The sequence below is a fragment of the Peromyscus californicus genome, unplaced genomic scaffold, assembly GCF_007827085.1.
Source record: "Peromyscus californicus insignis strain IS unplaced genomic scaffold, ASM782708v3 Scaffold_4__1_contigs__length_199733344, whole genome shotgun sequence".
Classification (NCBI taxonomy): Eukaryota; Metazoa; Chordata; class Mammalia; order Rodentia; family Cricetidae; genus Peromyscus; species Peromyscus californicus.
This window is the reverse complement of record NW_026294562.1, coordinates 170,916,285-170,944,232: the sequence shown is the minus strand read 5'-3', so window position 1 is coordinate 170,944,232 and position 27,948 is coordinate 170,916,285. Positions and strand designations below refer to the sequence as shown.

At 48.8% G+C, this 27,948-nt stretch overlaps 1 protein-coding gene across 1 annotated transcript; it reads left to right on the top strand.

Annotated features, from left to right (window-relative positions):
• The first annotated feature begins 23,855 nt into the window (after positions 1–23,855).
• On the top strand, positions 23,856–25,552 carry LOC128124074 (CD177 antigen-like). Its single transcript, XM_052760306.1, has 4 exons — positions 23,856–23,919; positions 24,006–24,146; positions 24,952–25,188; positions 25,278–25,552. The coding sequence occupies exons 1-4, from the start codon at positions 23,856–23,858 to the stop codon at positions 25,550–25,552; spliced, it is 717 nt and encodes a 238-aa protein (XP_052616266.1).
• Positions 25,553–27,948: the final 2,396 nt, after the last annotated feature.

Below are 27,948 nucleotides of genomic sequence, written 5' to 3'. Positions count from 1 at the left end.
TGCTAGAAGAGAAAGTAGGAAGTAGTCTTGAACGCATTGGCATAGGAGACCACTTCCTAAATAGAACACCAGTAGCACAGACTGTGAGAGAAACAATCAATCAATGGGACCTCTTGAAACTGAGAAGCTTTTGTAGAGCAAAGTATATGGTCAACAAGGCAAAGCGACAGCCTACAGAATGGGAAAAGATCTTCACCAACCCCACATCTGACAGAGGACTGATATCCAGAATATATAAGGAACTCAAGAAATTAGACATCAAAATGCCCAACAGTCCAATTAAGAAATGGGCTATAGAACTAAACAGAGAATTCTCAACAGAGGAAACTCAAATGGCCGAAAGACATTTAAGGAATTGCTCAACATCCCTAATCATCAGGGAAATGCAAATCAAAACAACTCTGAGATACCACCTTATGCCTGTCAGAATGGCTAAGATCAAAAACACTGAAGACACCTTATGCTGGAGAGGATGTGGAGCTAGGGGAACTCTCCTCCACTGCTGGTGGGAATGCAAGCTTGTACAACCACTTTGGAAATCAATATGGCACTTTCTTAGAAAATTGGGAATCCATCTCCCCCAAGATCCAGCTATACCACTCTTGGGCATATACCCAAGGAATGCTCAACCACACCATAAGAGCACTTGTTCAGCTATGCTCATATCAGCATTGTTTGTAATAGCCAGAACATGGAAACAACCTAGATGCCCTTCAACTGAAGAATGGATAAACAAAATGTGGTACATATACACAATGGAATACTACTCAGCAGAGAAAAACAATGACATCATGAGGTTTGCAGACAAATGGATGGATCTAGAAAAAAATCATCCTGAGTGAGGTAACCCAGACTCAGAAAGACAAACATGGTATGTACTCACTCATAGGAGGATACTAAATGTGGAACAAGGATGACTGGACTGCTACTCACATCACCAGGGAGGCTACCTGGAAAACAGGACCCCAAGAAAGACACAGGGATCGCCCAATGACAGAGAAATGGAATGAGATCTACATGAACAGCCTGGACATGAGTGGGGGTAGTGAAAGGCGAGGGTTGAGGGAAAGAAAGCTTGGGGGAGCGGGAGATCCCAGCTGGATCAACAACAGAGAGGGAGAACAAGGAATAGGAGACCATGGTAAATGAAGACCACATGAGAATAGGAAGAAGCAAAGTGCTAGAGAGGCCCACAGAAATCCACAAAGATACCCACACAACAGACTGCTGGTAATGGTCGAGAGACAGCCCGAACTGACCTACTCTGGTGATGGGATGGCCAAACACCCTAATTGTTGTGCTAGAAACCTCATCCAACTACTGAGGGATCTGGATGCAGAGATCCATGACTAGGCCCAGGGTGGATCTCTGGGAGTCCAATTAGTGAGAATGAGGAGGGTTTATATGAGCGAGAATTGTTGAGACCAAGGTTGGATAAAGCACAGGGACAAATAGCCAAATGAATGGAAACACATGAACTATGAACCAATGGCTGAGGGGTCCCCACTGGATCAGGCCCTCCGAATGGGTGAGACAGTTGATAGGCTTGGTCTGTTTTTTGAGGCATCCAGGCAGTGGGACCGGGTCCTGTGCTCATTGCATGAGTTGGCTGTTTGAAAACTGGGGCCTATGCAGGATTGCTTGGCTCGGCCTGGGAGGAGGGGACTAGACCTACCTGGACTGAGTCTACCAGGTTGACCTCAGTCTGTGGGGAAGGCTTTGCCCTGGAGGAGATGGGAATGGAGGGGGGGGCTGGTGGGAAGGTGAGGGGCACGGGAGGGGGGGAGAACAAGGGAATCTGTGAGTGATATGTATAACTGAATGGTATTGCAAAATTTAAAAAAAAAATCTGAAAGGAAAAAAAAAAAAAAGAATACAATGTCCACATTCCCAAAGAGGTGGTGTGGGGCAGGTGGTTTTTTGGTCTTTTTAACGGGTTTTGGGTCTGGGATAATTTTCATTGTTTAGGGGGGTTGGTTACAAGTTGTTGTCAAGGGTTAGGAAAAAGGCTAAGCAAAGGAGATTAGATTTAAGGTTCTTGTTTAAAAAAAAAGAAAAGAAAAAAGAAAAAGACAATTATTAGTTTTAAATACTTTACATTGGATTGGATTGTTTTATATTGTATACAAATTTGAAATTGATATTGTTAGAAAATGCTATATGTATATTTCTAATTGTACTTATACCGTTCATTTAACAATGTAATGCAATTTTCTGATCCTTGAATGTTATTATTACCAACTATTAGGATATAAAGAAATGAAAGTTAGTAGTTAGACATTACAATAGAACTTGTAGTCATATTAGATATGTTTTAAAAATCGAGCAGATATATTTTAGATAGACAGGTCATCTTCAAACCCTTCAGAGATCTACAGAATATGGCATTTAAAATGTTTTAATAACTTAGAAAGTTTTTCTTTTTTGTTATGACTATGAGACATGTTGGCTCCTGGCAGTACCAATCTACTTCAGAGAAAATAAGGGCATTGAAGAAACTGCATATGGAGTTAACTTTCATTGTGGCAAAAGATAGCCACAGGACAATAAAGTATACTCGAGTCAACTGTTGACAAACAGGACAGACAGGACACGAAACAAAGGACTACTGATTCTTGTCAAAACAAGTGTGGTTATGGCTTTATCAAAAGGCATCTTCTGAGGCCAGGACAATATGGCACCATCTCTGAAGTGGCCTTTGCAATCCAGAAAAGGTACAGTGCCCTTTTCTTCAAAGGCAGCTGAACAGGCAGTGGCCCGATGGCTTCTAATGTGCTATGGAACAGCAGCTGAAACAGTTATTTTTGAAGAGTAACTAAGCTCACGCCTCTCAATAGTAGACTGGCATTTGATAGAGGGATGTGGAGAAGAACGGGTTGCTGAGATGAAGCCATATCTACACAGCCAAGAATGGACAGCTGAATTTAAAAAACCATCATCAATTTCCAGAATTTAAAATCCTGAATCATGACATGACACTAGTGGAATTCAGGTGTTTCTGGTGCATGGACAGCTCTCACCCAATGTGAGGTTGAACTGTTGACCTTGTGTACATCCTACTTCACAAATGAGTCTGTCAGATAAGCTAAGCCTATAGGCTGAAGATGATGCCCCAACACTGCAGAGAAACCTCAGGTGACTGTCCAGGCAGCTGGCTATTTCTGTCAACTCAAAAATTTTTGGAAGTTGCTTGCATGCACTTCCTGTTTTTATTTTTGTTAGGTAATATTATTTCCTTCTTGGGTCTCTGAGGGAGTTGAAGATTACTTAGTTATAGTTGAAGATTAGTTAGTTATAGTTGAAGACTAGTTAGGATAGAAAGTGAATTAGGTACATTTTGGACTTACCAAAATAGGATAGATAATGGAATTATTTTCTCTGAATTTGTCAAATACAAATGGACTAGACATTGTTTAGACATTTATTACTTGTATATATTGTATATAGTCATTGTACTTTTGTATATAGTTTTTCTTTTGTTAGTTATAACCTTTTTCTTTTTTTTCCTTTTTATTAAAATAGAAAAGGGGAAATGTGGTGGTATTTTATTTGTACTGAAATGTGATTTAATTGTATGTTAATAAATAAAGTTGCCTGGGGGTCAGAGCTATTAGAGCCATAGCAAGTGCGTGACGGCGGTGGCGCACGCCTTTAAGGACCTGGAGGGCGGTACATTCAGGCAGTGACGAGGCAGTCACATGTTTGGGTTTACAACCAATGAGAAGGCAGAACAGCTAGACTATATAAAGACATACACACAGGAAGTAGGCCCTTTTCGGAGAGCTCTCTTCGCTGAAAAGGATCCCTGAATCAGGAAGGGTGAGGCTCTTAGCTCTGACCTCTTGGCTTTCTTCTCTGAATCGGCTCTGTGTTTCTTATTTAATAAGACCGTTGGTTACATCTACACGTCCATGTGTGAGGTGAGATGTAAGGAGGACAGTTGGGGTGCACAGTGGTCACCTTGCTACTGTCAGCATCCTGGCACCTGGCCGGGTTCATTTGGAACACAAGTGTTTATTTCTGATTACATTTCCATGTACCCTGACCTCTGGTCACCCCACTTCACTTAGATGACCCCCCCCATTCTCTGCATCTCCTTTCATCCCCATTCATGAGGGTGTAGAACTCCAGTGGCCTTGCTCCATGGGAAAGAAAATCTTAAGAATGGGTGGGTATAGTTGGAATTTTCTTTGGGCCACCACCCAGCTCCCAAATAAAGACATAGTGACTTACTATTAATTATGGATGCTCAGCCTTAGCTTAGGCTTGTCCCACTAGCTCTTTTAACTTAAACTGTTTCTATTCATCTATGTTTTGCCTCAGGGCTTTTTACCTTTCTTTTTTCTGTATGTCCTACTTTCCCGCTTCCTCCCTGTCTGTCTGGCCCCTGGAGTCTCTTTCCTTTCTCCCCACCTTTCCCCGACCCCAGCCTAAATTCCTCCTCCTACTTATTCTCCCTGCCTGGAAGTCCCACCTATATCTCCTCCCTTACTATTGGCCATTCAGCTTTTTATTAGATCACTCAGATGCCTTAAGCAGGCAAGGTAAGATAGCAACACATCTTTACATAGTTAAACAGAGATTCCACAACATAAACAAATGCAGCACACCTTCACCTAATTAAACAAATATTCCTCAGCATGAACAAATGCAAACATCTTTACATAATAAATAAATATTTCACAGCATAAACTAATGTAGCACATCTAAGGGGCCTCCTGGGCTGTGCCGGGGAGATACCTTCGCTTGGTCATTCTGAGCTGAGGCAGTACTGAATATGGGACCCACAACTGGCAGAGATTGACGATGGTGTCAAAAAGAGCTCTGTCAAGGAGGTGACTTGTCTTAGCTTTCCTGGTAGAAACGGCGTGTCAGTGACTGTGGAGAGTGTAGACGGATTTTTCTTTTGGGGTCACCAACTCACAGAAAATGGCATGGAGACTTATTATTAATTATGAAAGCTTGGCCTTAGGTTAGGCTTCTCTCTAACTAGCTCTTATAACTTAAATTTACCCATAACTTTTAATCTATATTCTTCCGCACACTTGTTACCTCATCTCTCCATTGTGCCCATCCTGGTTGTCTGTAGCTGGAGTTTTCTCCAGTCCTGCCTGGCCCATGATCAGGACAAATCTCTCTCACCCGCCAGTCCCGCAGCTGCTCAGACCCAACTGAGTAAACACACAGAGACTTATATTGCTTACAAACTGTATGGCCATGGCAGGCTTCTTGTTATCTAGTTATTTTATCTTAAATTAACTCATATCTATTAGTCTATAAGTTGACACGTGGCTCGTAGCATACCGGTACTTGCATCTCGCTTGTCATGGCGGCAGCTGGCAGCATCTCTCTGACTCAGCTTTCCACTTCCCAGCATTCTCCTCTTTCCTTGTCCCACCTATACTTTCTGCCTGGCTACTGGCCAATCAGTGTTTTATTTATCAACCAATCAGAACAACACATTTAACATCCCACAGCAGTTGTCCCCCATCTGGATGGGGACTCCATCTCTCTTCTTCCCAGAGTCCTCTCTGTCCAGGAGTCCCACCTATATCTCCTTGTCGAGTCCGCCTCGACCAGCAAGGAAGACGCAACACCAGGCTCTTCTCCAAGCAGTTTATTCAGGAACCTTGAACAATCTTCTGACCCCGAGGAAAGCCATCTTCTCTCTCTCTCTGACCCTGGGGAAAGCCAGCCCACGCCCTTTATAGCCACTGGGCAACCAACCCTGTAGTGCCACGTGGACAATGCCGCTAGGGTCAGACATACGCAAGCAAGCCAGATTAGGTCCAGGTGCACGGAAGCAAGCCAGATCCTAGCCTTAGCCAAATAAGGAGTTGATTATCTTAGAGAACACCTGCCATCGGGAAGGCAGAAGCCGGACGCCGGCGCCATCTTTGAGGCGCGGCCGTACACGGCTCTCTACACCTCCTGCCTAGCTATTGGCCATTTAACGTTTTATTAAACCAATCACAGTGACACATCTGCACACAATGTAAGGGAGTTCCACACCAGGAGAGGGCTCTGTGAGTAAGAGTATTTGCTGTGTGAACATGAGGACATGAGTTCAAGTCCATAGCATTCCCCTACAAAGGTGGGCATGGCCACACACACACACACACACACACACACACACACACACACACACACATACACACAGCTGTAACCCAGTGCTGTGGGAGGCAGAGACAGGAGACTCCTGCTGATTGCTATCTCCAGGTCAATGACAGACACTATCTCAAGGGAGGGAATAAGATGAAAAGCAATAGAAAAGGACATTTCACATTCTCCTCTGGCCTTTGCACGCGCGCGCGCACACACGCACACACACACACACACACACACACACACACACACACACACACACACACACAGAGAGAGAGAGAGAGAGAGAGAGCAAAATCCCATACACATAAGAGTAACTTTTTTAAAAAGAGAAAACACATTCCACATACACTATGTATACCACACAATGCACACAACAGCCTCACAGATGCACCACACTGTGCTTCATAATCCTGTCTCATGCATTTTGGATCCTGTGTTCCTCATAAACATGGAAACCCCAGAAACCTCATGTGCCCGCACCCCCATAGAACCCATAGTGCACTATACACACAGCTCATGCTACAGGCCACCCACAAACTAAATACTGACAATACAGAACACCCACCTCACCCAACACACATACAAAGCTACACCACAAATCACACATCTGCACACACCACATGTGCACCCCTCACATCCCAAATAGCATACAGAGAAACCCCATGCAAGCTGCATAAAACACAGCCATTATCCTGCAGGTAGTGAGCTCTTGGCATTGGAACCAAGCCTTGGAGGAGCATCGCCATCCCAGGCTGGGTTCAGCTGGGCAGTTTAGTAAACATTTACTGGAGATCAGCAAAAGCCAGTGGCAGATGCTAGAAGCACAGGATGTGTCGAGTAGGGAGGTCTGGGGGAACAGAACAGCTCGTCAAAGGTTCCAGAGTGAGAGAGCGTTAGGTGTGAGCTGTGTGATTACCCACGGCAGACCGTTTTGAAGATGAACCAAAGAGTGAGATCATGGAAGCCACTGCCCAGCTGTTAAGAACCTCGAGTCTACATTGGAGAGAAGAGGAGTCCCAAACACCATTTGAATGTCAAAACTGCAGTTCCCCTGAGCCTCTTAGACCAGGCTGAGGAGGGTGGAGGGAATGCTCTGTGACACTGGGGACAGGAGCCTGTGAAGTACCTAGAGGTGGCCCATGTGCCTGTCATATTCCATGTCTGTACTGACACACATTGGTCACCAGAACCCTGCTTGGTGCGTAGGGAGGCAGTGCTTGATTAACAGTGACGCTCTACTGCCTCTGCCTTCCTCCCCTTGCTGTCCCCAGAGCACATCCTCTGTCTTCCATTAGTCCCTGACACTGTCATCCCCCTAGCCTTAAGGGCTGTTTCTGTGGCATAGTGACCAGGCAGAGAGGAGGAGGATGCGACCATGAAGAAGTAGGAAGGATAGGTCACATGGGGGCCCGGGGGCCATTTTAAGACAACAGATTTTATTCTGGGAGAGATGGGGACCTAACAGAAGTTTCTGCCTTCCCAGGGCTTCTCGGGGTTTCTCAGAGGCCTGACATGATTGCCTTATCCTTTAAGAGGATTCCAGTTATTGGTGGTAAATAGGTAGAGGAGAAGCGAAGGGGGGCTCAGAGAGACCCATGACAGTCAGGCAGCAGCTGGGATCTTGCAGCTGGATCTTGCAGCACTTTCGAGGTGGTGACAGCCCTAGGGTTCTGCAATGCTGTGCAGCCTAAGCCACAGGGTTTCCTGGAGAAGGCAGCATGGGCTGGAGAGAAAATGTGGATGAGAATCCGGTGGCTATGCTCCTTGTGCTACAGGGGAAAGAGGCCACCTTTGAGCAAATGGGGAGGGTGTGGAGGGGTGGAGCAGGGAGAGTGCACATCTGGTTTGCAGGAGCAGAGCAGCTGGAGCTGCACATCTGTCACCTGGGAAGTGAGGAAATGGCCAGCACCCCCTGTGAGCCAGCAAGAAGGCTGGGGTGCTAGTGGACACACAGTCCCAGCTCTGAGAATTTCTTCATCACAGGGTACTCGACATTATGTGATGATCATGTCAGGTCCTTAGGGAAGGCCAACTTCAAGGTCCTCAAACTAGACTGCTGTGTTCAACCCTGACCCTAAGGGGACAGAGAGCCTGAATTCTGAGTCCAGCTCTGCCACCTAATGCCTGGTGACATTGGGCAAAGTCCTCAGCACTTACTGCTCTGCTTCCCTGCCTTGAGATGCTGCCACTTGCTGTGGGTTGTGGTGGGGAAACGAGACAGTCCAGTGGGCAGTGAAGATAGGGCTGCTCTGCAATCCCAGCGCTCCAGAGGCAGAGGCTAGAGGGCTGCCAGCTGGAGGCCAGCCTGGACCACACAGCAGAGCTGCCACACACACACACACACACACACACACACACACACACACACACACACACACGCATGCACATGCACACACACACACACACACACACACACACACACACACACACACACACGGGGACACAGTGTGCTCATCTGTGGAGAGCCACTTCTGTACCCTAGCACCCAGCAGACCCAGTGCTCACTAGAGGTGGATCCAGAGGTTTGTTTGTAATCTAGGGCTTCTCAGTCCAAAGAAATGTCTTAGGCTGGGGAGATGGCACTGATGGTAAAGGGTCTGCAATTGCTGCAGAGGAGCCCTGGGCTTACTGATTAGTGGGTCAAGTCAAATGAGTGAGCTCTATTTCAGCAAGAGACCCTATAGACACAGGGGATTAAATCTGATTAAGGAAAACACCAGGCATTGACCCCTGAGCACACACATATGCACACACACACTTGGGCAAGCACCAGTACAAATACACACACGGAAAGAGATGGCTCCAGGCCTCCCTCCTCATTATTCTAATGTGTAATCTGGCTTCCTTTGGGTTGCCTGCTCATTAATAATGACACAGATATTTCTCATTAATTATGAAAGCTCTACCTTAGCTTAGGCTTATCCCACAAACTCTTATAACTAAAATTAACTCATTTATGTTCATCTACCTTTAGCCTTGTGCCATTTGACATTTCTTTCATTCCATATGTCTGACTCCCTCCAAGTCTCCTTGGTGTCTGGTGTTCACTAGATTCATCTCCTCCATCTTTTCTCTCTGCCCAGAGGTCCTGCCTATACCTCCAGCCTAGCTAATGGCCGTTCAGCTTTTTATTAAACCAATCTCAGTAATACATTTTCACACAGTGTTCAAATATCCCACGACACTAACGAGGACATGAAACAGATGGGGAGTAGAGAACGGCTGAAGGGGAGCCATCTGCGGAGGAGCAAGCCTTCCTCAGGAGGCTCTGAGAAGAGCAGGTGTTCAGGGAGGGACAGGGTGAACAGAGCTGCAGACTTGGAAGCCTTGATTCTGAGTCCCGTCTTAATGCAGACAGGGAGGTCACAGCCAGAGCACTGGGAGTATGACTCAGAGTGTGATGGCCTCCCTTAGCCCCAACACTGCAGGGACAGACATGGTGCCTCCCCGACTCTCGCAAGCCCTGGTGCTTTTCCTCTCCACAGGTACTCTGAAACGTCACAAGAGAATTTTGTTTGAATTTGGCAGTGGCTTCACTAAAAGACCATTTGAGTGGAAATCATTTGCAACCAAGGAAACTGGACATGAGGAGATATGCCAGGAGACAATCCTGAAAGTAGATGTAGGTATGTGAGATGAGATGGACGGCCACACTCCTGTACTGGCAGCCCAGCCCTGCCCTGGATTGTGTTCCCTGCAATGGCTGCCCAGGTCCCCTCAGGCCTGGGCTCTCCTCCTCTAGTGCCTTGTTTCCTTGGGTCTTGATGGGAGTATATGAGGAAGCCCTGGGATATTAAGGGGGAAAGCCCTGGGCTTGCTCCCCACTACCATGTGAACTGGGTGTAGTAGCATGGAGTGTAATGGCAGCATGGAGCTGTGGGTGGAGACAGTCGACTTCACCTGCAGCTATATAGGGAGTTCCAGAGGAGCCTGGACTGGATGAGACTCAGGACTGGGGAAGAGTGCTGGAAAGGGGGAGGGAGGGATTAAGGAGAAGAGGGAGGATGGAAAACAGGAAGGAAGGATGCTGAGAGCCTGTTTCTGGCTCTGCTAAGCCACTGAGTCCTTTTGCAGCTTTACAGGGAAGTGGGAAAGGAGAGAAGCAGACCACAGGGAGCCAGCTGTGGGTGTGAAGGGCAGAGTGTGCAGACAAATCCAGCAGGGTAGAGGAGATGGTGAGCAGAGTGAGGCTGCAGCCTGTAGGAGGGGCTCAGGGCAGACTGTGGAGACTGTTCAACAGGATGTGCAGGGGCAGGGCAGAAGGAGCCAGGCTTGTGCTGCAGGCTTTGGCTGACACAGGACATGCTGTGTCCCATTGTCCCTGGGCGTTGTGCTCTCCCTGTGACTGGGAACATCAGGGGACCCAAGAAGTGGTCTCCCAGGCCTGGCCATCCTCCCCATCCAAGCCTGGCTTTCATTCTCCTGCCTCTGAAGTGAAAAATTTCTACTAGTGAGGAGCAAAGGCTCAGGCATTCATGTAGATAAGGCTACCCACGATTTCAATGTGTATGGTGATGAGTTTCCTGATGCAGGCCATGTCCAGGTGTATGCCAATAGACCTGGAATCTTGGCTGCCATGTGTATCAAATGCTGTGATCTGCACAATAGTGCTGCCAGCAGTCAAGTCCTACTTGACTACATCAATATTTCAGGTTTGGGATCTGGGTAGAGACTTGAGGGATCTGTCTGGGGCTGCAGCTGAGAGCACACTGTACAGCCACCTCCTTCTCTCTCCTCAGCCTCTGATCAGTCAAAAAACAACAGGTGTCCCGTCTGTTTGCACTATTGGGGCTCCTGCCACAAAAACTTTGTCTTCTGTCCAAAGGACACTGGTTGTTATGACGGTGAAATTGCCATTGAAGGAGGTGAGTGCTGGAGGCTGCATCCCCAGGATGAGGGAGACAGAGGCCATGACTCCAGAGACTCAGCAGGAGGGATGGGGACTGAACTCTGGGTGTGTGGGGAGGTCAGAGGCCCTCACTGCTGAAGCAGAGGGAGTGTGGATGGAGTCTAGAACCCTGGGACTGAGGGAAAAATTCAGGACCCGGGCTCCTGCATCCATAGAAGGAGGGCTGGAGACTGGACTCCTGGGTATGAGTTTTTTTTAGGTTTCCTGAACTATCCCTTCCTTCCCTTTGAACCTTACTGGATCTTCATCTCCTAGATGGAGTCAATGCCAATTTTAGTATTAAATGATGTCTGGGCGTGACTACTGAACATATTTAAGAAAGACGAAACACTTGGGATCTTTAGCATGTTGGAAAATGTGAACTCGATCACTATAAATTCATTCTTACATGTGTTTGTCCCTGTCACCCTGGCTTGGGTGTTAGGGCTGGGGCTCTTCTTAGCCTTTTGTCTGGAGGGCTTGGTCCTCTCAGATGAACCCATTTCCTGTGATTCCTAATCCCTATTGGCCGCCCACACCCATCCCTCCTCTGACATCATAACCTATGACCTTACACTTGGAAGTGTCAGCCTGTGCTGTCCTGGTGCCATCAACCCTCACCACACATCTCTGCCTCCTGATGTTTATATATGGGAGCCGCAGTCTAATCCTGCACCAGAGCAGACATCCACACCTGTGAAATAATAACATTGCTTTTTCTTCTCCAAATATTGGGTTTCTGCTCTGTGAGGTGATAGCAACACTCAGTGGCATCATGAAGAGACCACTGCCAAGCCCTGTGCAGGGACCAGGAAGTTGTCCTGGCCTAGTTGCTTAGAATGGCATGTCATAGGTTTTTCAGGTTAGAGTCTATGGCTCTTGGAGCATAATGTGCCTTCCAGTTCCTGAGAGACCCACATGCTCTGTGGGGAAGTGAAGTGTTCAGGACACTTTGTGTTTCTCTTCATAGTCCCTTAGTAGTCAAGGAAGCATGCTTGACTGTCAAGCATGGAAGCTTCACAGGACAATTGGTCTTAGATCGGTGTACCCTGTACAGTTTACACACTTCATTGTATCTTGACAACCACAACTGTATTGATCCTGGCAACCGCCATTACCTTCTCTTTCTGATAAGTCGATAAAAAGCCTGATTGCTCTCAGTAACATTTCCATAGCCTCAGGATGGCTGTGCACACCCTTACCAGTCTAGCTTAATTCCTCTGGGCTATATCAGGTGAATGTGGCTGAGTAATAAGTAGGGCATTTACAGGCATGGCCTCCACGGTGCTCTGTGACAAAATGTTTCCAGGGGAGACTCAACATACACATCCACTCACCCTAGACAGGACACCTTGAGAGAACACAATACAGATACCACCGAAGTCCAAGATGGCAAACCAATCCGTTTTTTAAATTAATTAATTAATTTGTTTGTTTGTTTGTTCATTCATTTGTTTGTTTTTGTTTTTGTTTTTTCAAGACAGGGTTTCTCTGTGTAGCTTTGGAGCCTGTCCTGGGTCTCTGTAGACCAGGCTGGCCTTGAACTCACAGAGATCCGCCTGCCTCTGCCTCCCGAGTGCTGGGATTAAAGGTGTGCACCACCACCGCCCCAATCCGTTTTATATTGGAGTTACTTACAAGAAAATGTTTGGGTCAAGAATTACTTACAGGAGCAGAAATGACTCCAAGACAGCTCATCACCAAAGCCCACCCCTGAATGAGTGACAGTTCCCACAGCTGGGATCCTGGGGAACACAGCATAGCCTGCAGGCAGCTCCACAGGCTGGAAGGCATCTTTTCCAGGTGCCTCAGTTGGTCTAAACCTCTTGCAGGCAGCTCGTCTGGGTTCTGCTTCTTCCAGGCAGCTGGTCTGGTCTCTGAGTCTCCTTTGTAACTTACTGCTTGCCTTAGCTGAGAGGGGCCAAGGGGATCTGGTTGGATTCTGGGACTTCCTGAAGTCACTCTGAGTTGTTTAGCCTCCTGCTAAAGGAGGTCCCCTGAAAGGTGGAATGTTTCCACCTTGCTAAGCTGTTACACAGCACTCCACCCCTTTCTCTGGCTCTTACATTTTTTCACCTCCTCTTCCACAAGGATTCCCGAGTCTTGAAGGGGTGACTATAGATGTCCACCTATGGCTAAGATATAGGCCACCGTGTCACAGTAACAGTCATTGGTTCTCAGGAGCTTCACAGGGTGTTGAGTTGAGGCTGCTAACAACTGATCGATGGGTGTAAACACGTTTTGAATGCAGTTTGATGGGCACATCACACCCATCTAGAAAAGCCATAGAAGTTGCTTCCTCACTGGGAACCTATGACCTCCCCAGCTAAGGTGTTCTCCTTGCTTACAGTACCACATGTGAACTTCCTCGTGTGGAACGGAGGAAGTTCACATTCACACCAAAGGCTTTACCCCTAATCACAAAACCACTCTTGAAAAAGCAGGCACATCCTGTATGCATTTGGTATTGAAAGGCCGCCAGGAGCGGAGCCGCCGGCAGCGCAGGCCGGGCCGCATCCCCGTCCCCGCGCCAGCCGCCCGCGCCCGCCATGCGCGCCCCGCAGCGGCCCGCGCGCCCGGGCCCCGCGTCGTAGCGCGGCGGGCGGAGACCGCAGGCTCCCAGCCCGGGCCCGCCGTGTCCTCGAGCCCGATCGGCGCCGCTGCCCGGCGCCAGCGCCCGGTGCCGCCGCTGGCGAGGGTGGTGTGGGCCGCGACCCGGGCACTCGGGACCCTGCGGGATGGAGCGGGCCGGGACTAGGGGACCCTGCCGGGTGGAGCAGGCCGAGAACCGGGGACCCTGCGACCCGGGTGCCCCCGGGGTGGCGCAGCCTGAGGACTGGGGAGCCCTGCAGGGAGGTGCAGGCCGGGACCCCGGGACTCTTCTGGGGTGGTGCTGAGGGGCCCCGGCATGCTTGCTTGGCCTGACGCCATTTTGAGCAGGGCCTGAGGAGTACGGGGAGGGTTCAGTTGGAGGACATGGGCGCAGGAATGAGCGGGGTGTCTGCGGTCGGCCACCTGGCCCCAGAGCGGGGAGCTAAGGGGTCAGAAGGGCAATTTGTACCCTGGATAGGAGCCAATTCAGCGGGCGTCTCGAGCTCGGGGAAGGACCACGAACTGTCCTGAGTGTAAACCTGGCCTCATATGAATCGCCCAATCAGAACCCTGTAAACCTGGCCTCATATGAATCGCCCAATCAGAACCCTGTAAACCATGGCCTCATATGAGTCGTCCAATCAGAACCCTGTAAACCATGGCCTCATATGAGTCGTCCAATCAGAACCCTGTAAACTATGCTTCCTGCTTCTGTACCCGCCCTTCCGCTGCCCGACCCTATAAAAACCCTCCACTCCAGCCGGTCGGCGCGCCAGTCTCTTCAGCCTCTGGAGGGACTGTGTCGCCCCGGGTACCCGTGTTCCTGAATAAAGCCTCTTGCTGTTTGCATCTGACTTGTGGTCTCGGTGTGATCTCTGGGCGAGGGTCTCTCCAGAGGGAAGACTACCTTCAGGGGTCTTTCAGTATTTCAGCCCAGAGGGTCCACAGCTGTGGTGGTATTTCCTTTGTACTCTAATAAATAAAGCTTGCTTGAAAATCAGAAGGCAGAGCCAGCCACTTGTTAACCATAGAGGCCAGGCAGTGGTGACACACAACTTTAATCCCAGCATTTGGGAGGAGGAAGATCAGGAGTTCAAGGTCACCTTGAGCTCCAAGAAATTGATCCAGTCTAAAAAAGAAACAGAGCCAGGTGGTAGAGGCTTATGCCTTTAATCCCAGCACTTGGGATCTCATTCATGCCTTTCATCCCAGCACTAGGGAGGTGGAGACAGGAAGTGATATGGCTGGGCAGAATGAAGAATATAAGGCAGAAGTACACAGGATTTGGCCCTTTGGGGGCCTGAGGATGCGTTAGAGGTGAGAAGTCTCTCCAGTGGCTGCTCCTCTGTTTCTCTGATCTTTCAGCAATCACCTTGATATCTGGCTCTGGGTTTTTATTATTAAGACCAATTTAAGATTCAAGCTACACAGAGACAAACAGAAATGTTGGTTACAGTTCTCCACCAGCAGCCTATATGTCCCCTTCCAGTACCATGAAAGTCAGCCAGCAGGTTGGGAGTTTCCAATCAAGTCCCAGTTTAATTTCTCCATGTCCTGCAATGTCTTTAGCAAATAGGGTCTTACTGTCTATGTCCAGATGCCTCTGGCTGTACTATCCCTCATATCTGAGATAAAAATCCTTCTCAACATACCTAGGAAATCATGTCCTAATTTTCATTCATGAGGTTCCTGGAGCTGGTGTTCTCTTATTGCTTAGGTTCAGTACCACATCCTCTGTGGTCCCGGGGGTCCTCCGTGTGTTTCCCAATCACGGACTCCTCCTCATCCCTTATTCTCAGTCTATGATCAGATGGCTTACTTGCCCACACCCTGTAGCTGTAGCTGTTGAAGGGACTCTAGCCGTCCTGGGCATGACAAACACAACTCTGACAGGTCTTGCCCCCCTCCCCCATTCCCTCTGTCTTGCTAACAACCATTAGATCACATTCCTAAGGCTAGCCCTCAAGGTCTACTCCCTTATTTGGCCACTTCCTCCTCCTGAGGCTGACTACCAAGGTCCAGCTATCAAAGTATTGAAGTCCAGCAATCAAAAACCCCCTTTGGCTGCCTAATTAACATGCCCAATTAAAAGTGAACACCTCATCCTAACACGAGGATTTCCCATTTTACCTTTATAAACCGCCATTTTCCTATGGGTCACGTCCGTCTCCTCTCTATCCAGAGGCGGTCCTACATCCCTCTAAGGACAAATAAGACCTCCTCCCTCCCCTGTCCCTTCCCCTTCTCCCTCTTCCTCTGACTCATGTCTTTGTCTCTTACTCCCTGCCCTCTGTCCTTCTGGGGCAAATACATCTCCCTCGTGCTGAGAACTTGGTCTTGGGGTGTCTTGTGCTGATCCTGGTCCTCTTACTGATGCCGTCCATGACTTTCATTCAGTCTGCAGGACACCTCATCAGCCCAGGTCTCACACATTCTGACCTTCCTTGCCAGCCTTCTCCACCCAACAGTGTCTAACTGGTGAATTTTCCCTAAACTTGCCACATTCCTACACCTCTGACAAGCACACTCTGTTTCATTAGGTGTGGTTTGTAAGCTCTGCTTTCACATTTGACAATTGCCCCTCACCCCTCTGAAAATCCTATGGCCGGTCCCAGATTTGTTCAAGACAACTGTGCCCTTTCTTGGTGACAGAGTCTGGATGATGACTCCTTCCCAGAGATCTCCTTATCACCTCTCAAGATTCATGGGGACACCCTGTCTCTCGACCTTGGCCCACCAGCCTCCACTGGTGATGGGAATAGCTTCCATCTTGGCCCACCAGCATTCCACTGGTGATGGGAATAGCTTCCAGAAACTCATACCCGATATTAATGGTGCACTTTGCCACCCAACAATAACTCTGAACGTGTCTGCACTTCCTCTTCTGTCTGCTCCAAGTCCTCTGTGTGACTCTTAACACTCTCAGCTTTTCTACACTCCATTGTTTCATGTACAATCTGTTTCGTGTCCTATTTATTTATTTGTTTGTTTGTTTTGTTTTGTTTTTTGAGACAGGGTTTCTCTGGATAGCTTTGGAGCCTGTTCTGGAACTCACTCTGTAGCCCAGGCTGGCCTCAAACTCACAGAGATCTGCCTGCCTCTGCCTCCTGTGTGCTGGGATTAAAGGCATGTGCCACCACCGCCCGGCTCGTGTCCTATTTAAACCTCCTCGCACTGTAGGAATACTGACTGTCCAACACTCTGTGCCCACCAGCTGCTGCACCTGTGCCCTGGCATGACTAGGAGTCACAACAAAATCCTGCTGTGTGCCTGCCTCTTCTGCCAGCACAGTCTGCCACTGCCCCACTAGCCTGCTGCCCATGCAGTGATCCCTGCAGGCTGTACAGCCCAGGCTGCCTCAAAGCCTCCCTGAGCCCCCACTTCCACTGAGGCTGCACAGCTAGCTACACACATCCCCACTGCACCAATGCCCCAGGCACAGAGGCTGCAGGCCTCATCCCTCAGGCCCGGGCACGCCTGCTACCACCTCAGGCCACGCCCATGGCATCTGCCACTCACCCCTGGCAAAAGGGCCGCCTTATTTTTTCCTTCTGCTCTATATCCAGACCACTGGCTCTGCAGATTCCCTCCCCTAGCCACCCCTTAGTCCTCCACCCACCCCCACCCCCCCCCCACCCCACCCCACCCCCCCGCCACTACCAATCCACCCTGCCCATTCTGCACGGCCCAGTCGTGCCGAGCCTGGCTGGGAGGAGTCAATGCTCAGAACACAGAGCACTAGCAGGCCCAAGCTGAACCTGTCCATCTTTACTTTTCCTCTTCCCAGTGACCAAAATCCCAAACAAACTCACACCTTTCCTCCCGCCAGGAGCTACAGCTTCTTAGGCCTGTGTCTGGAGTTCTGCAACCCTCCCCACCTACCCACCCACTCCAATCCCTACCAACCCACCACTGCTCCCCTTCTCCCCTGCCACCAAAAGGACCTCTCCCATGCTAAAAACAAATTCCCTGCCCATCATCCGCCGTGGCCACGATGGCTGCGTTACCAAGGTAACCCCTTCTGTCCTGGCACTGCCCATAGCTTAAACTGAGTCACACACAAAAAGTGACATTCTGCAATGGTTAAAGTTTACTGCATTTATGGTTTATTTTGATGCTACAGGATCTCCAATTAAATCTCTAACTCACACTAAAGGCTCAAACTTAACAGGGATGAAGTTGTACTAACATTCTGCAAACTGCTAAAGATAATTAAGATATGCAAGTTAATAGTCAATCACCTTATAAATAATCAAATTCTTTAATGTTCAGAACTATACTTACTATCATGATTCATTATAGGAATAAGCTTTATTTAGCCTCCTATATGTGTTTTCAAGGGTAAGCCTAAAATCAGGTATATTAATAAGTATCTAGTCCTCAAACTCCTCAGAGATCTGGTGAATACGGCATTTAAAATGTTCGAAGAACTTCACATAATAAGCAGAGAACCCTCCTAACAAGAAACTTGAAGGCCTCCAAAGAAGGCAGATGGGACCCTGCACAGATAACACCACCTGGCCTGTGGTGACGCTAACCACAGGTCTAAACTGCCCCATGCCTCACCGGCTGCCAGAAACTTGCACAAACTGTGGACATTTTAGATTAACTGCTGTACCCGGCCTGGGCAAAGTCAGTCATTTTCCCGCGTTCTTCCTCTACCAGAAAAATTCCTCTGAGCTGGTCTGACGGTTGAAGGCCACAGCACTGTGTGACTGCTAAAGACAACACGTGGCTCTTGTCTGACAGCTGAAGACCAACTGCTTCTACCTTCTGAACCACACGCCTCAAACGACTAAGTCTCTGTTGTTTTAACTAATACAAAAACCATTTAAGGCCAAGCAGTGGTGGCGCACGCCTTTGATTTCAGCACTTGGGAAGCAGAAGCAGGCGGATCTCTGAGTTCCAGGCCAGCCTGGTCCTCAGAGTCAGTTCCACAACAACCAGGGCTGTTACACAGACAAACCATGTCTTGAAAAAAAAAAAAAAAGAAAAGAAAGAAAGAAAATTCAAATTATACATCCTACTCAAATTTATCCTACTCAGATCTCTGATGACGTAGATGACAAGTTCTATCTTTAGCAACAGCAAACACCCAGCTGCCTGGTCAGGCCATTTTATATGTAGAGTTCACCTTCTAATAAGCTTCACACTAAAAGAGATTTGGAGTTTCTAAAGGATGTGAGAAACAGACATGAAAGTTATGTAGGTCAAGGAAAAATGTATGATGTAAGTTATAGGGTCTAAGGACAGAGAAACTCAAATAGGCGATGTAGATAAGAAAATAATTTGAAGTCTGAAAATATGAAAGCTTAAGTGATTTATGGGTCTGAGAAAGTAAATTAAGCTTTGTAAATCCAAACAACATTTCGAGACGAGACTAAAAAAAACCCTCAGTTCCTCCGAGTCTTACACTGGCCCTGCTCCAATACAAGGGAGGACCCCACCCCTCCAGTCCGCTCCACATGCCCCCTAACTTGCGCCTTCCCAGGTTTGTCCCTTTCCCACTCCTTTCTGCTCATTCCTCAGGCCCTATCCCTTTACTAGGAAGGGATGTCTTCTCCAACAGGAATAAACTTTGCCTTCTGTGCTGACGACAGCTCCCAAGACACTCCTGTCCCACTTGTCCTTTCCTTGGCCTCTGTTTCTTCACTCTCCCACTCTCCAAAATCCCCAAACCTCCCCTGCCCACTGCCTACTTCTTTAGTCAACCCTAGTTTCTCTCGATGCACATCATACTCAAAGACCCTTCTGCCTACATCTCCAAACCCCAATACTCCCTAATCAGCCTCTGCCTAGGCCTCCAACCCATCATTTCTATGCCCCATCTCCTCACCCTACAATACTCCCATGTGAACAGTCAAAACACCTAAGGGGATTTTCCACCCACTCCCAAGACCTTTTTGCCTTCACATAGATGGATCCTGACATTCAACAGTCCTAGCAACCAACCCAGACAATCCTCCCCGAAGGGTTCAGGCAGTCTCCACCTTTTCAGCCAGGCACTTGCTCCCTGCCTTCCACCTTTCCCCTCCCGCCTCTTTATGATGTAGACGGCCTCCTCCTCCTCTGCAGCCCTTCCCTCCCTGACGGCCAATCTGACACTGCCTCACTCCTCCGCATCCTCAGTTCCAGGAGTCACCAGATTTCAACTTCCAAAGCTCAGTCTCCTCTCCCCAAGTCACCTATCTCAATTTCTCTCTCAGCCCCACCCATAACACATCACTGAACACCACCTTGCTCTTCTCCATCCTTTATCTCTGCCCTCATGGCCAACTTCCTCCACTCCTACATTCCTAAATACTCACTTCTAATGCATTCCCTACACCAAGCTGCTTCTGGACCTCCTCCTTCCCCCCATCATCAACAACAACAACAATTCCCAAAACTTAAAACGCTCTCCTTTCAGCTCCAGCCCTCTGCCTCCAAGATCTATCTGGAACTTATACTTCCAAAACAAATCACTTCTAACAAAAACAAACTGTTTTAGACTGACCATTGCCCGTGTCTCCTACCTCTCCAAAACTAGACAGACCCTCCACAGCCTAGCTCTTTGTCTCTACACTCTTGCCTCTCTGCCCACCTCTAAATCTAACAAACTCTAGGGTCCCCTCTCAAAATCCATTCCCAACAATGTCTCCCTGCCCCCAAGTCCTAACTTAGAGGGGATATCCAATTCCTTCCACATCTCAGATTTCATCCCTCCAAACTTCTAGCATTAACACATCACTCACATTCCTTTCCCATCCTCCCCTCAACCCATCCACACATCCCTTTGACTCAACCTTCCCCAGATCCTCTGCACTCCTGTCCAAAACTCTTAAAGACCTCCTCCCCATCCCTCTCATAGACAAGAGGGTCATCCAGCTACTTCTGCCTGCACTTTTTATATGGGTGGCAGCTCCTTCCTATCTGTCGGCTGTATCAGTAAAGATGATAATCATGCCAACATGACAGTCATCAAGCTGCTTTTTCATCCCTTACAGCTCACCCCACTTTCCTCCAGGCTACCCGACTATACAACTCAGTAACACACCTAACCCTCCTTCAACACAGGACACTCTGCTAACCCGACTTTGTGTTTTCATCCTCACCTTCTGATGCCTGTTCCCTCACGGTCACCCATTCCCCACAGACAACTATTCCCAAACAAAATGAATCTCATCTCCTCACGCTCTTACTTTTCCTCTGCCCAAATAATTGCCACAGATCCACTGCCTCCCCAAAATTCATTAACTGTCTAGACATCTCAGACATCAAACACTCTGAGCAAATTCTACACTTTCAATTACAAGATGTAGCCTGAGCCATCCCCTTTCCAACACACACTCACTTGGGCTAAGGGCATCCAACAAACTCTCTCCTCATCTTCACTGATTCCTCCTTCATCACCTCCCACTGCTTTCTTTGTGCCTCTCTTCAAATCCCTCCTTTAACCACAGTCCCCCCCAATCACCCCAGTTGCCAATGCCCAACCCCCATTACTGACTGTTTGTCCCCTTGATCCTCCAAGTCCCTCTTTGGGAAGCAAAGCCAAGTTCTCTCAACCTTTACAGACAGTCCCCATCACCGTTTGCCATGACCCTCCCCAATCACCCATGTTCCCAAAATATCTCCATTTCAGGACCCACCTGAACACCCCAGGAAAGATTCTTCTGCTGTAACTGAAGCCTCTAGAAGTGTGTTCTCCCCAGCACACCCAGACCCAGCTTTCAGATGACAAGTGTTCCCTAACTGACCTTATATGGCCAGTCTTAACTGTCCTAGCTCTTCTCAAGAACTCTCAAACAGACACCAGGTAAGTATCCTGCCATCCAAGAGCCAAGTTTCCCTGCCTACTGCTTATGCCTAAGGTGGGGTCTCTCCCCTCTCCCCGGTCTTAGGATTCCCCTTCACAACTACAAGGACCATGGGCCTAAAAGTTTCAATTGACATCCAAGATAAAATTTTTTCTCTAAACTACTTAACTTTACTGTCCCTTGTCCATCTGTCCCAATAAATCAACAACAGACAACTCCAGCACCAGCTCTAGCTGATTCCTCAGAATCTACATACTGGTCAAGGCTCACAGACAACACTTCCCAATGTTACAACTAGTGAAAAAGCCTGCTTTTCCAAGCCTTGACCAGCAACCCAGCCTCCTTGGGTCCCCATTGTCAACAAGAAGCAGCCACAGAGAAAGATGACCGATTGCCCAATACCCAACGACCCAATAATAAAAGAAAAAGGTGGTGTGTCCACCAACCGATGAAGAAGCGTGCAGTGTGCAGTGCCGTACTAAGGGGCCATTATCAACAAAACCCTGCCCTTCTCAGGACCCTGTGTAAGTAAAGCAGAGTCAGCAGAGTCAGGAAGACAAAGGGCACAGGTGTCCTCCCTGTGTGGAATTTAGGCAGAAGGGACATGAAAGTAGAGGACTGAGGGAAGGTGGAAGGGAACAGAAGTCATAAACCTGAACGAGGGCCTCTGGGCTGGAGCTCAGCTGAAACAGTGTTGCCTAGCATGCTCCCATCCCCAGTGCCACATAAATGGTGGCACCCACCAGTAACCCAGGACTCAGGAAGAGGGGTCAGAGGGATCAGAAGGTCAAGGTCAGTTTCAGCTACACAAAAACACTACAACCCTTTTTGGGCTGGAAGACTCTGCCTCAAAATGTAACATCTGAAGTACGTTACATGGTTTTAGAAACGCTTTGCTTCGAAACTAGTTACTTTGTATATAGTTAATATGTTACTATTTCTAAGAAAAGAAATAAGGGCCAGCAAAACAACTCCACCGGTAAAGGGACCTATCCACGAGCCTGAAATCCTGAGTTGGACTCCTGGGGCTATGCAGTGGAAGGAGAAACTCACTCCCCAAATTGTCCCCTGTCATGTGCACCTTGACATACGATTGTCAAACACACATGCACACAAGATATATTAAAATGTAATAAAAGAACTGACAAATGTGTATAATCTGAGTGGTCACCCACACAGTAATGACGAGGGTAATATCTGTGATAGCGACCTGTCCTGTCACCGGCTCCCTGCTCATAGGTGCAATTTAGAAGCATTTTAAGTGACAGGGCAACGGACTTTCCACCACGTGGCACTCCAGGACACCATGTGACCCCGCAACTGGAGGATGACCTAAGCAGCAACTGCCACTGACCGTTGCCCAACACTCATTTTCTGCGCATGCATGCCTTGTGAAGAGCCCAGTAATTGGCATCTCTGGGGACCAATAGGGTGCAGCCGTTCTCCAGGCTTACCCAATGAAGTTTGCAAAGGATTCTCATAAGCCAATGGGACTTCGAGTGTCTTCTCTTACCTCGTCCTGTGACCCTGGGAGGAGACAGAGGTGAGACTGGAACATTTCGGGACACGCCTCCCAAGATCTGGTGAGTGGAACCAGAAAGATTCTGCTGCTTAAAAGAGAAAAAGAACAGGGAAAGGCCAGATCCCAGAAGCCAGTGAGGATAAACAGGAAGAAGTAAGGGAAGGGAACAGGCAGTCATGCCTCTGAGGGAAGAGGCTGGGCCTGGACTCCTGGGCCGGAGCATGGATGCCTGAGTCTGATAAACAGGGACTGAAGTCTTGGGTCTGAGAGAGAACAGGGCCTGGGAACCCGAATCGGATGCGGGGTGGGGGGGTGGGGGATGGGGGAGGGACTCTGGTTTTAGAAAGCTTGGTTTGTTTTCCTGGGTCTTGTGTCTCTGTGTGGCATCTGGGTACTAGACAGCCAGCCATGACAGCAGGAGGAGCCCACGGTTGCTACTCCTTCATGGCAGGGTGCTGAGTACTGTACACTTAGGCCTGAAGAAGGAAGATGAGTGACCAGAATCTTGGGTCCTGTGGGGTGGGAGGAGCAGAAACTGAATGTCACATTCCTAGGATAGACAAGCCAGGTCCCTCAGATTCAAGATCTGGGCAGATTGGGTGCTGAGAGCTGAGACCCTGAGACCTTGAGAAGAACCTGCTTACGATCTGAAGTCCTGAGGCAGAGGGCTCCGTGACCCAGAATCCATCTAGACACTGAAGGAGCAGACTTGCTGGATTCTTGGAGTTGGGAATCCATGGCTGAGTCTGAAAATTGCAACCATAGAACATGAGGCACAGTAAGCCTGCTGTAACTCCCAAGCAACTCAGGACAGACTAGCTTCACGCTCTGGCATACCTTAAAGTTGGCACAGGCCAAGGGTTAATCCCTGTCTGTCTGTCTGAACTGTCTCCTGTTTCCATCAGTTCCCAGGTCCCGACCAGCTCTTCCCAGCAGAAGAGAAGCCATGGCAGCCTGCTGCATCCAGTATTTCCTGCTCTTCTTCCTGCTGGGCTTCACCCACTACTCAGGTAAGGGTGTAGAAGAAGAGCAATGGGTACAGCATCAGTTGTGGCTCCCTGTCTCTCACAAACCCTGGTGATTTTCCTCTCCACAGATACTCTTATCTGTAAGGAGGGAGTCATGGTGACATTTGGCTCCGGTTTCCCTAAGACAGTTGTTGACTGGACCTCACAGGGAACCAAGATTGCTGGACCTAAGGAGGCATGTTATGAGACCCTTGTGCTAATAGACGTAGGTATGTGGGATGTGATGGAGGGCCGCACTCCGATACTGGCCAGCACAGCCCTGCACTGGATTCTGTGCCGTGGAGTTCCTGCTCAGCTCCCCTACTGCCTAGGCTCTTCCTCTGTGCCTTGTTATCTAGGTCATGATGGGAATATATAATGTAGTCCTGTGGTAATTAGGGGGAAAGCCCTGGACTTTCGCCCCACTACCATGTGAACTGGGTGTGGTGGCACCTGTCTGTAATGGCAGCTTGGAGCTGTGGGTGGAGACAGTCGACTTCACCTGCAGCTATATAGGGAGTTCCAGAGGAGCCTGGACTGGATGAGACTCAGGACTGGGGAAGAGTGCTGGAAAGGGGGAGGGAGGGATTAAGGAGAAGAGGGAGGATGGAAAACAGGAAGGAAGGATGCTGAGAGCCTGTTTCTGGCTCTGCTAAGCCACTGAGTCCTTTTGCAGCTTTACAGGGAAGTGGGAAAGGAGAGAAGCAGACCACAGGGAGCCAGCTGTGGGTGTGAAGGGCAGAGTGTGCAGACAAATCCAGCAGGGTAGAGGAGATGGTGAGCAGAGTGAGGCTGCAGCCTGTAGGAGGGGCTCAGGGCAGACTGTGGAGACTGTTCAACAGGATGTGCAGGGGCAGGGCAGAAGGAGCCAGGCTTGTGCTGCAGGCTTTGGCTGACACAGGACATGCTGTGTCCCATTGTCCCTGGGCATTGTGCTCTCCCTGTGACTGGGAACATCAGAGGACACAAGAAGTGGTCTCCCAGGCCTGGCCAACCTCCCCATCCAAGCCTGGCTTTCACTCTTGTCTCTCTTAGGTCCCAAATCTCTCCTAGTGGGGAGCAAAGGCACAGGCATCTCTAAGGATGAGGATGTCCACAATATCCGTATGTATGATTACTCGGGTGTGGGTATATATCCTGATAACGGCACTGTCCTTATGTATTCTTATGGTCCTGGAATTTTGGCTGCCATGTATCACGAGACCTGTCATGCTGATCTGTGCAACAGCGATAACACCACCAGAGTCCTCCTTAGGGGCCTTCATATTGCAAGTATGGGATCTGGGCACACAGACTTGAGCAATCTGTCTGGGGCTGCAGCTGAGAGCACACTGTACAGCCACCTCCTCCTCTCTCCTCAGCCTCCGATCAGTCAAAAAACAACAGGTGTCCCGTCTGTTTGCACTATTGGGGCTCCTGCCGCAAAAACTTTGTCTTCTGTCCAAAGGATACTGGTTGTTATGACGGTGAAATTGCCATTGAAGGAGGTGAGTGCTGGAGGCTGCATCCCCAGGATGAGGGAGACAGAGGCCATGACTCCAGAGACTCAGCAGGAGGGATGGGGACTGAACCCTGGGTGTGTGGGGAGGTCAGAGGCCCTCACTGCTGTAGCAGAGGGAGTGTGGATGGAGTCTAGAACCCTGGGACTGAGGGAAAAATTCAGGACCTGGGCTCCTGCATCCATAGAAAGAGGGCTGGAGCCTGGATTCCTAGGTATGAGGTTTTTTTAGGTTTCCTGAACTATCCCTTCCTTCCCTTTGAACCTGACTGGATCTTCATCTTCTAGGTGGAGTTAATGCCAATTTTAGCATTAAAGGATGTCTGGACGTGACGACTAAAGACATATTTAAGAGAGACGAAACACTTGGGATCTTCAGCGTGTTGGAAAACGTGAACTTAATCACTATAAATTCATTCGCACATATGTTTGTCCCTGTCACCCTGGCTTGGGTGTTAGGGCTGGGGCTCTTCTTAGCCTTTTGTCTGGAGGGCTTGGTCCTCTCAGATGAACCCATTTACCTGTGATTCCTAATCCCTATTGGCCGCCCACACCCATCCCTCCTCTGACATCATAACCTATGACCTTACACTTGGAAGTGTCAGCCTGTGCTGTCCTGGGGCCATCAACCCTCACCACACGTCTCTGCCTCCTGATATTTCTATATGGGAGGCACTGAACTCACTGTGCCCCAGAGGGGACACATACACATGTTCAACACACATGTGGAATAATAAACTCATTGTTTTTTCCCCAAATACTTGTTTTTCAATGTGACCAGCTAAACACCAACGGTGGGATCCATTGCTCTGCCAAGGCCTGGCCTCCGTAGTGCTGTGTGACAAAATGTTTCCTGGGGAGACTCAACATACACATCTGCTCACTGTAGATTGGGACCCCTTGGCCAAAGTCCAACTTGCCGAACCAATCCGTCTTATATTGGAGTTACTTACAAGAAAATGTTTGGGTCAAGAATTACTTACAGGAGCAGAAATGACTCCAAGACAGCTCATCACCAAAGCCCACCCCTGCATGAGTGACAGCTCCCAGAGCTGGGATCCTGGGGAACATGGCACAGCCTACAGGCAGCTCCACAAGCTGAAGGGTGTCTTTTCCAGGTGCCTCAGTTGGTCTAAACTTCTTGCAGGCAGCTGGTCTGGTCTCTGAGTCTCCTTTGTAACTTACTGCTTGCCCTGGCTGAGAGGGGATTGGGGGATCTGGTTGGTTTCAGGAACTTCCTGAAGTTATTTTGAGTTGTTTAGCTTCCTGCTTAAGCAGCTGCCCTGTAGGATGAAATGTTTCCATCTCAGAGGAAACTTTCACAACACATGGGTGACTCCAAGGCTGCTTTGCTTTGCTTTGCTTTCTTTTTCCTGGTGCTGCAGCTGAAGCACAGGGCCTCACTGGGACCTAGGGGATCACTGGTCGCTGGGCCTTACTCGGTCTGACCTGTGACCCTGAGCTGCTTGTGTGTGTGAGGATTTGGTTCTATTCTTCCACAATGTGGTTCTGGGGAATTGAACTCAATTCATTAGCTTAGAGAGAGGCAGGTCCCATTACCCACAATGAACCATCTCACTGACTGATGTTTTTAGAGTTTTCATTCTGGGCTGAAACTTGCATCCTGCCCAGCAGTGGCTCTGTAAGGAGGGAGCCGGGAATTCATATTCCAATTGTCACTGCCCTTTTGGACATGCAAAGGCTGAACCCAGAGACTAAGGCAGTCAGTCCCCATAGATCTGACACCCACATTGCTGAGATAGGGAAACTCTGGAAGTGTGAATCTGAAGAGGCAGAAATGGCCATTGGTCCACTGAGGCCGAGGAGTCCACACACACTCCTCCATGGATTAACCAATTTCTTCATTGCTGTGATGCAAACTTGAAAAAAATTTAAATGGAGGGAAGATTTGTTGGCAGCATAATAGCTCATTTTGGAAGGGAAGCATGGCAACATTGGAAGGATGGGTCTCAGCCATGCCATGGTGCCCTGCCCACAGTCAGGTGGGTTGCCCCTACTCCATTTTGTCTCACTGGAAACACACTCAACAGACACATCCCCAAATGTTGCTATTAATGCCCTATCTGTCTCTCAGTCTAATTCCTTATCAAAAGATAGTAACCAAATACTTACCAGCCACCCTTTTTCTTTGACATGTTGGAGTCTTCCGTATAGAAGGATAAGATCCCATTGCTCCATCATTGTAATGTTATGTAATAACCTTACACAGTGTCCCCCTTAGTTCACATCATGAATAGAAAAAGAGGAAAAAGATTACACAGAAAAGCAGCTCGGGTTGGGGGTGACAGCTGGTAACAATCAGAACTGCCTTTGACTAGCCACCTCATCTCCCTACATCCTGCTTCTGCACCCCATCCTGGGCTTATAGGTTTGTGCCACCACACCCAATGATGTAACATCAGAGTCCTGGGGAAACAGATGCTGGAAGACAAAGGCACAGATCTGTGTTTGAAACATGCTGTTTTAATTCCATCACTCCTGACACAGAGGCCTGCGGGTCTGAGTTCAAGACC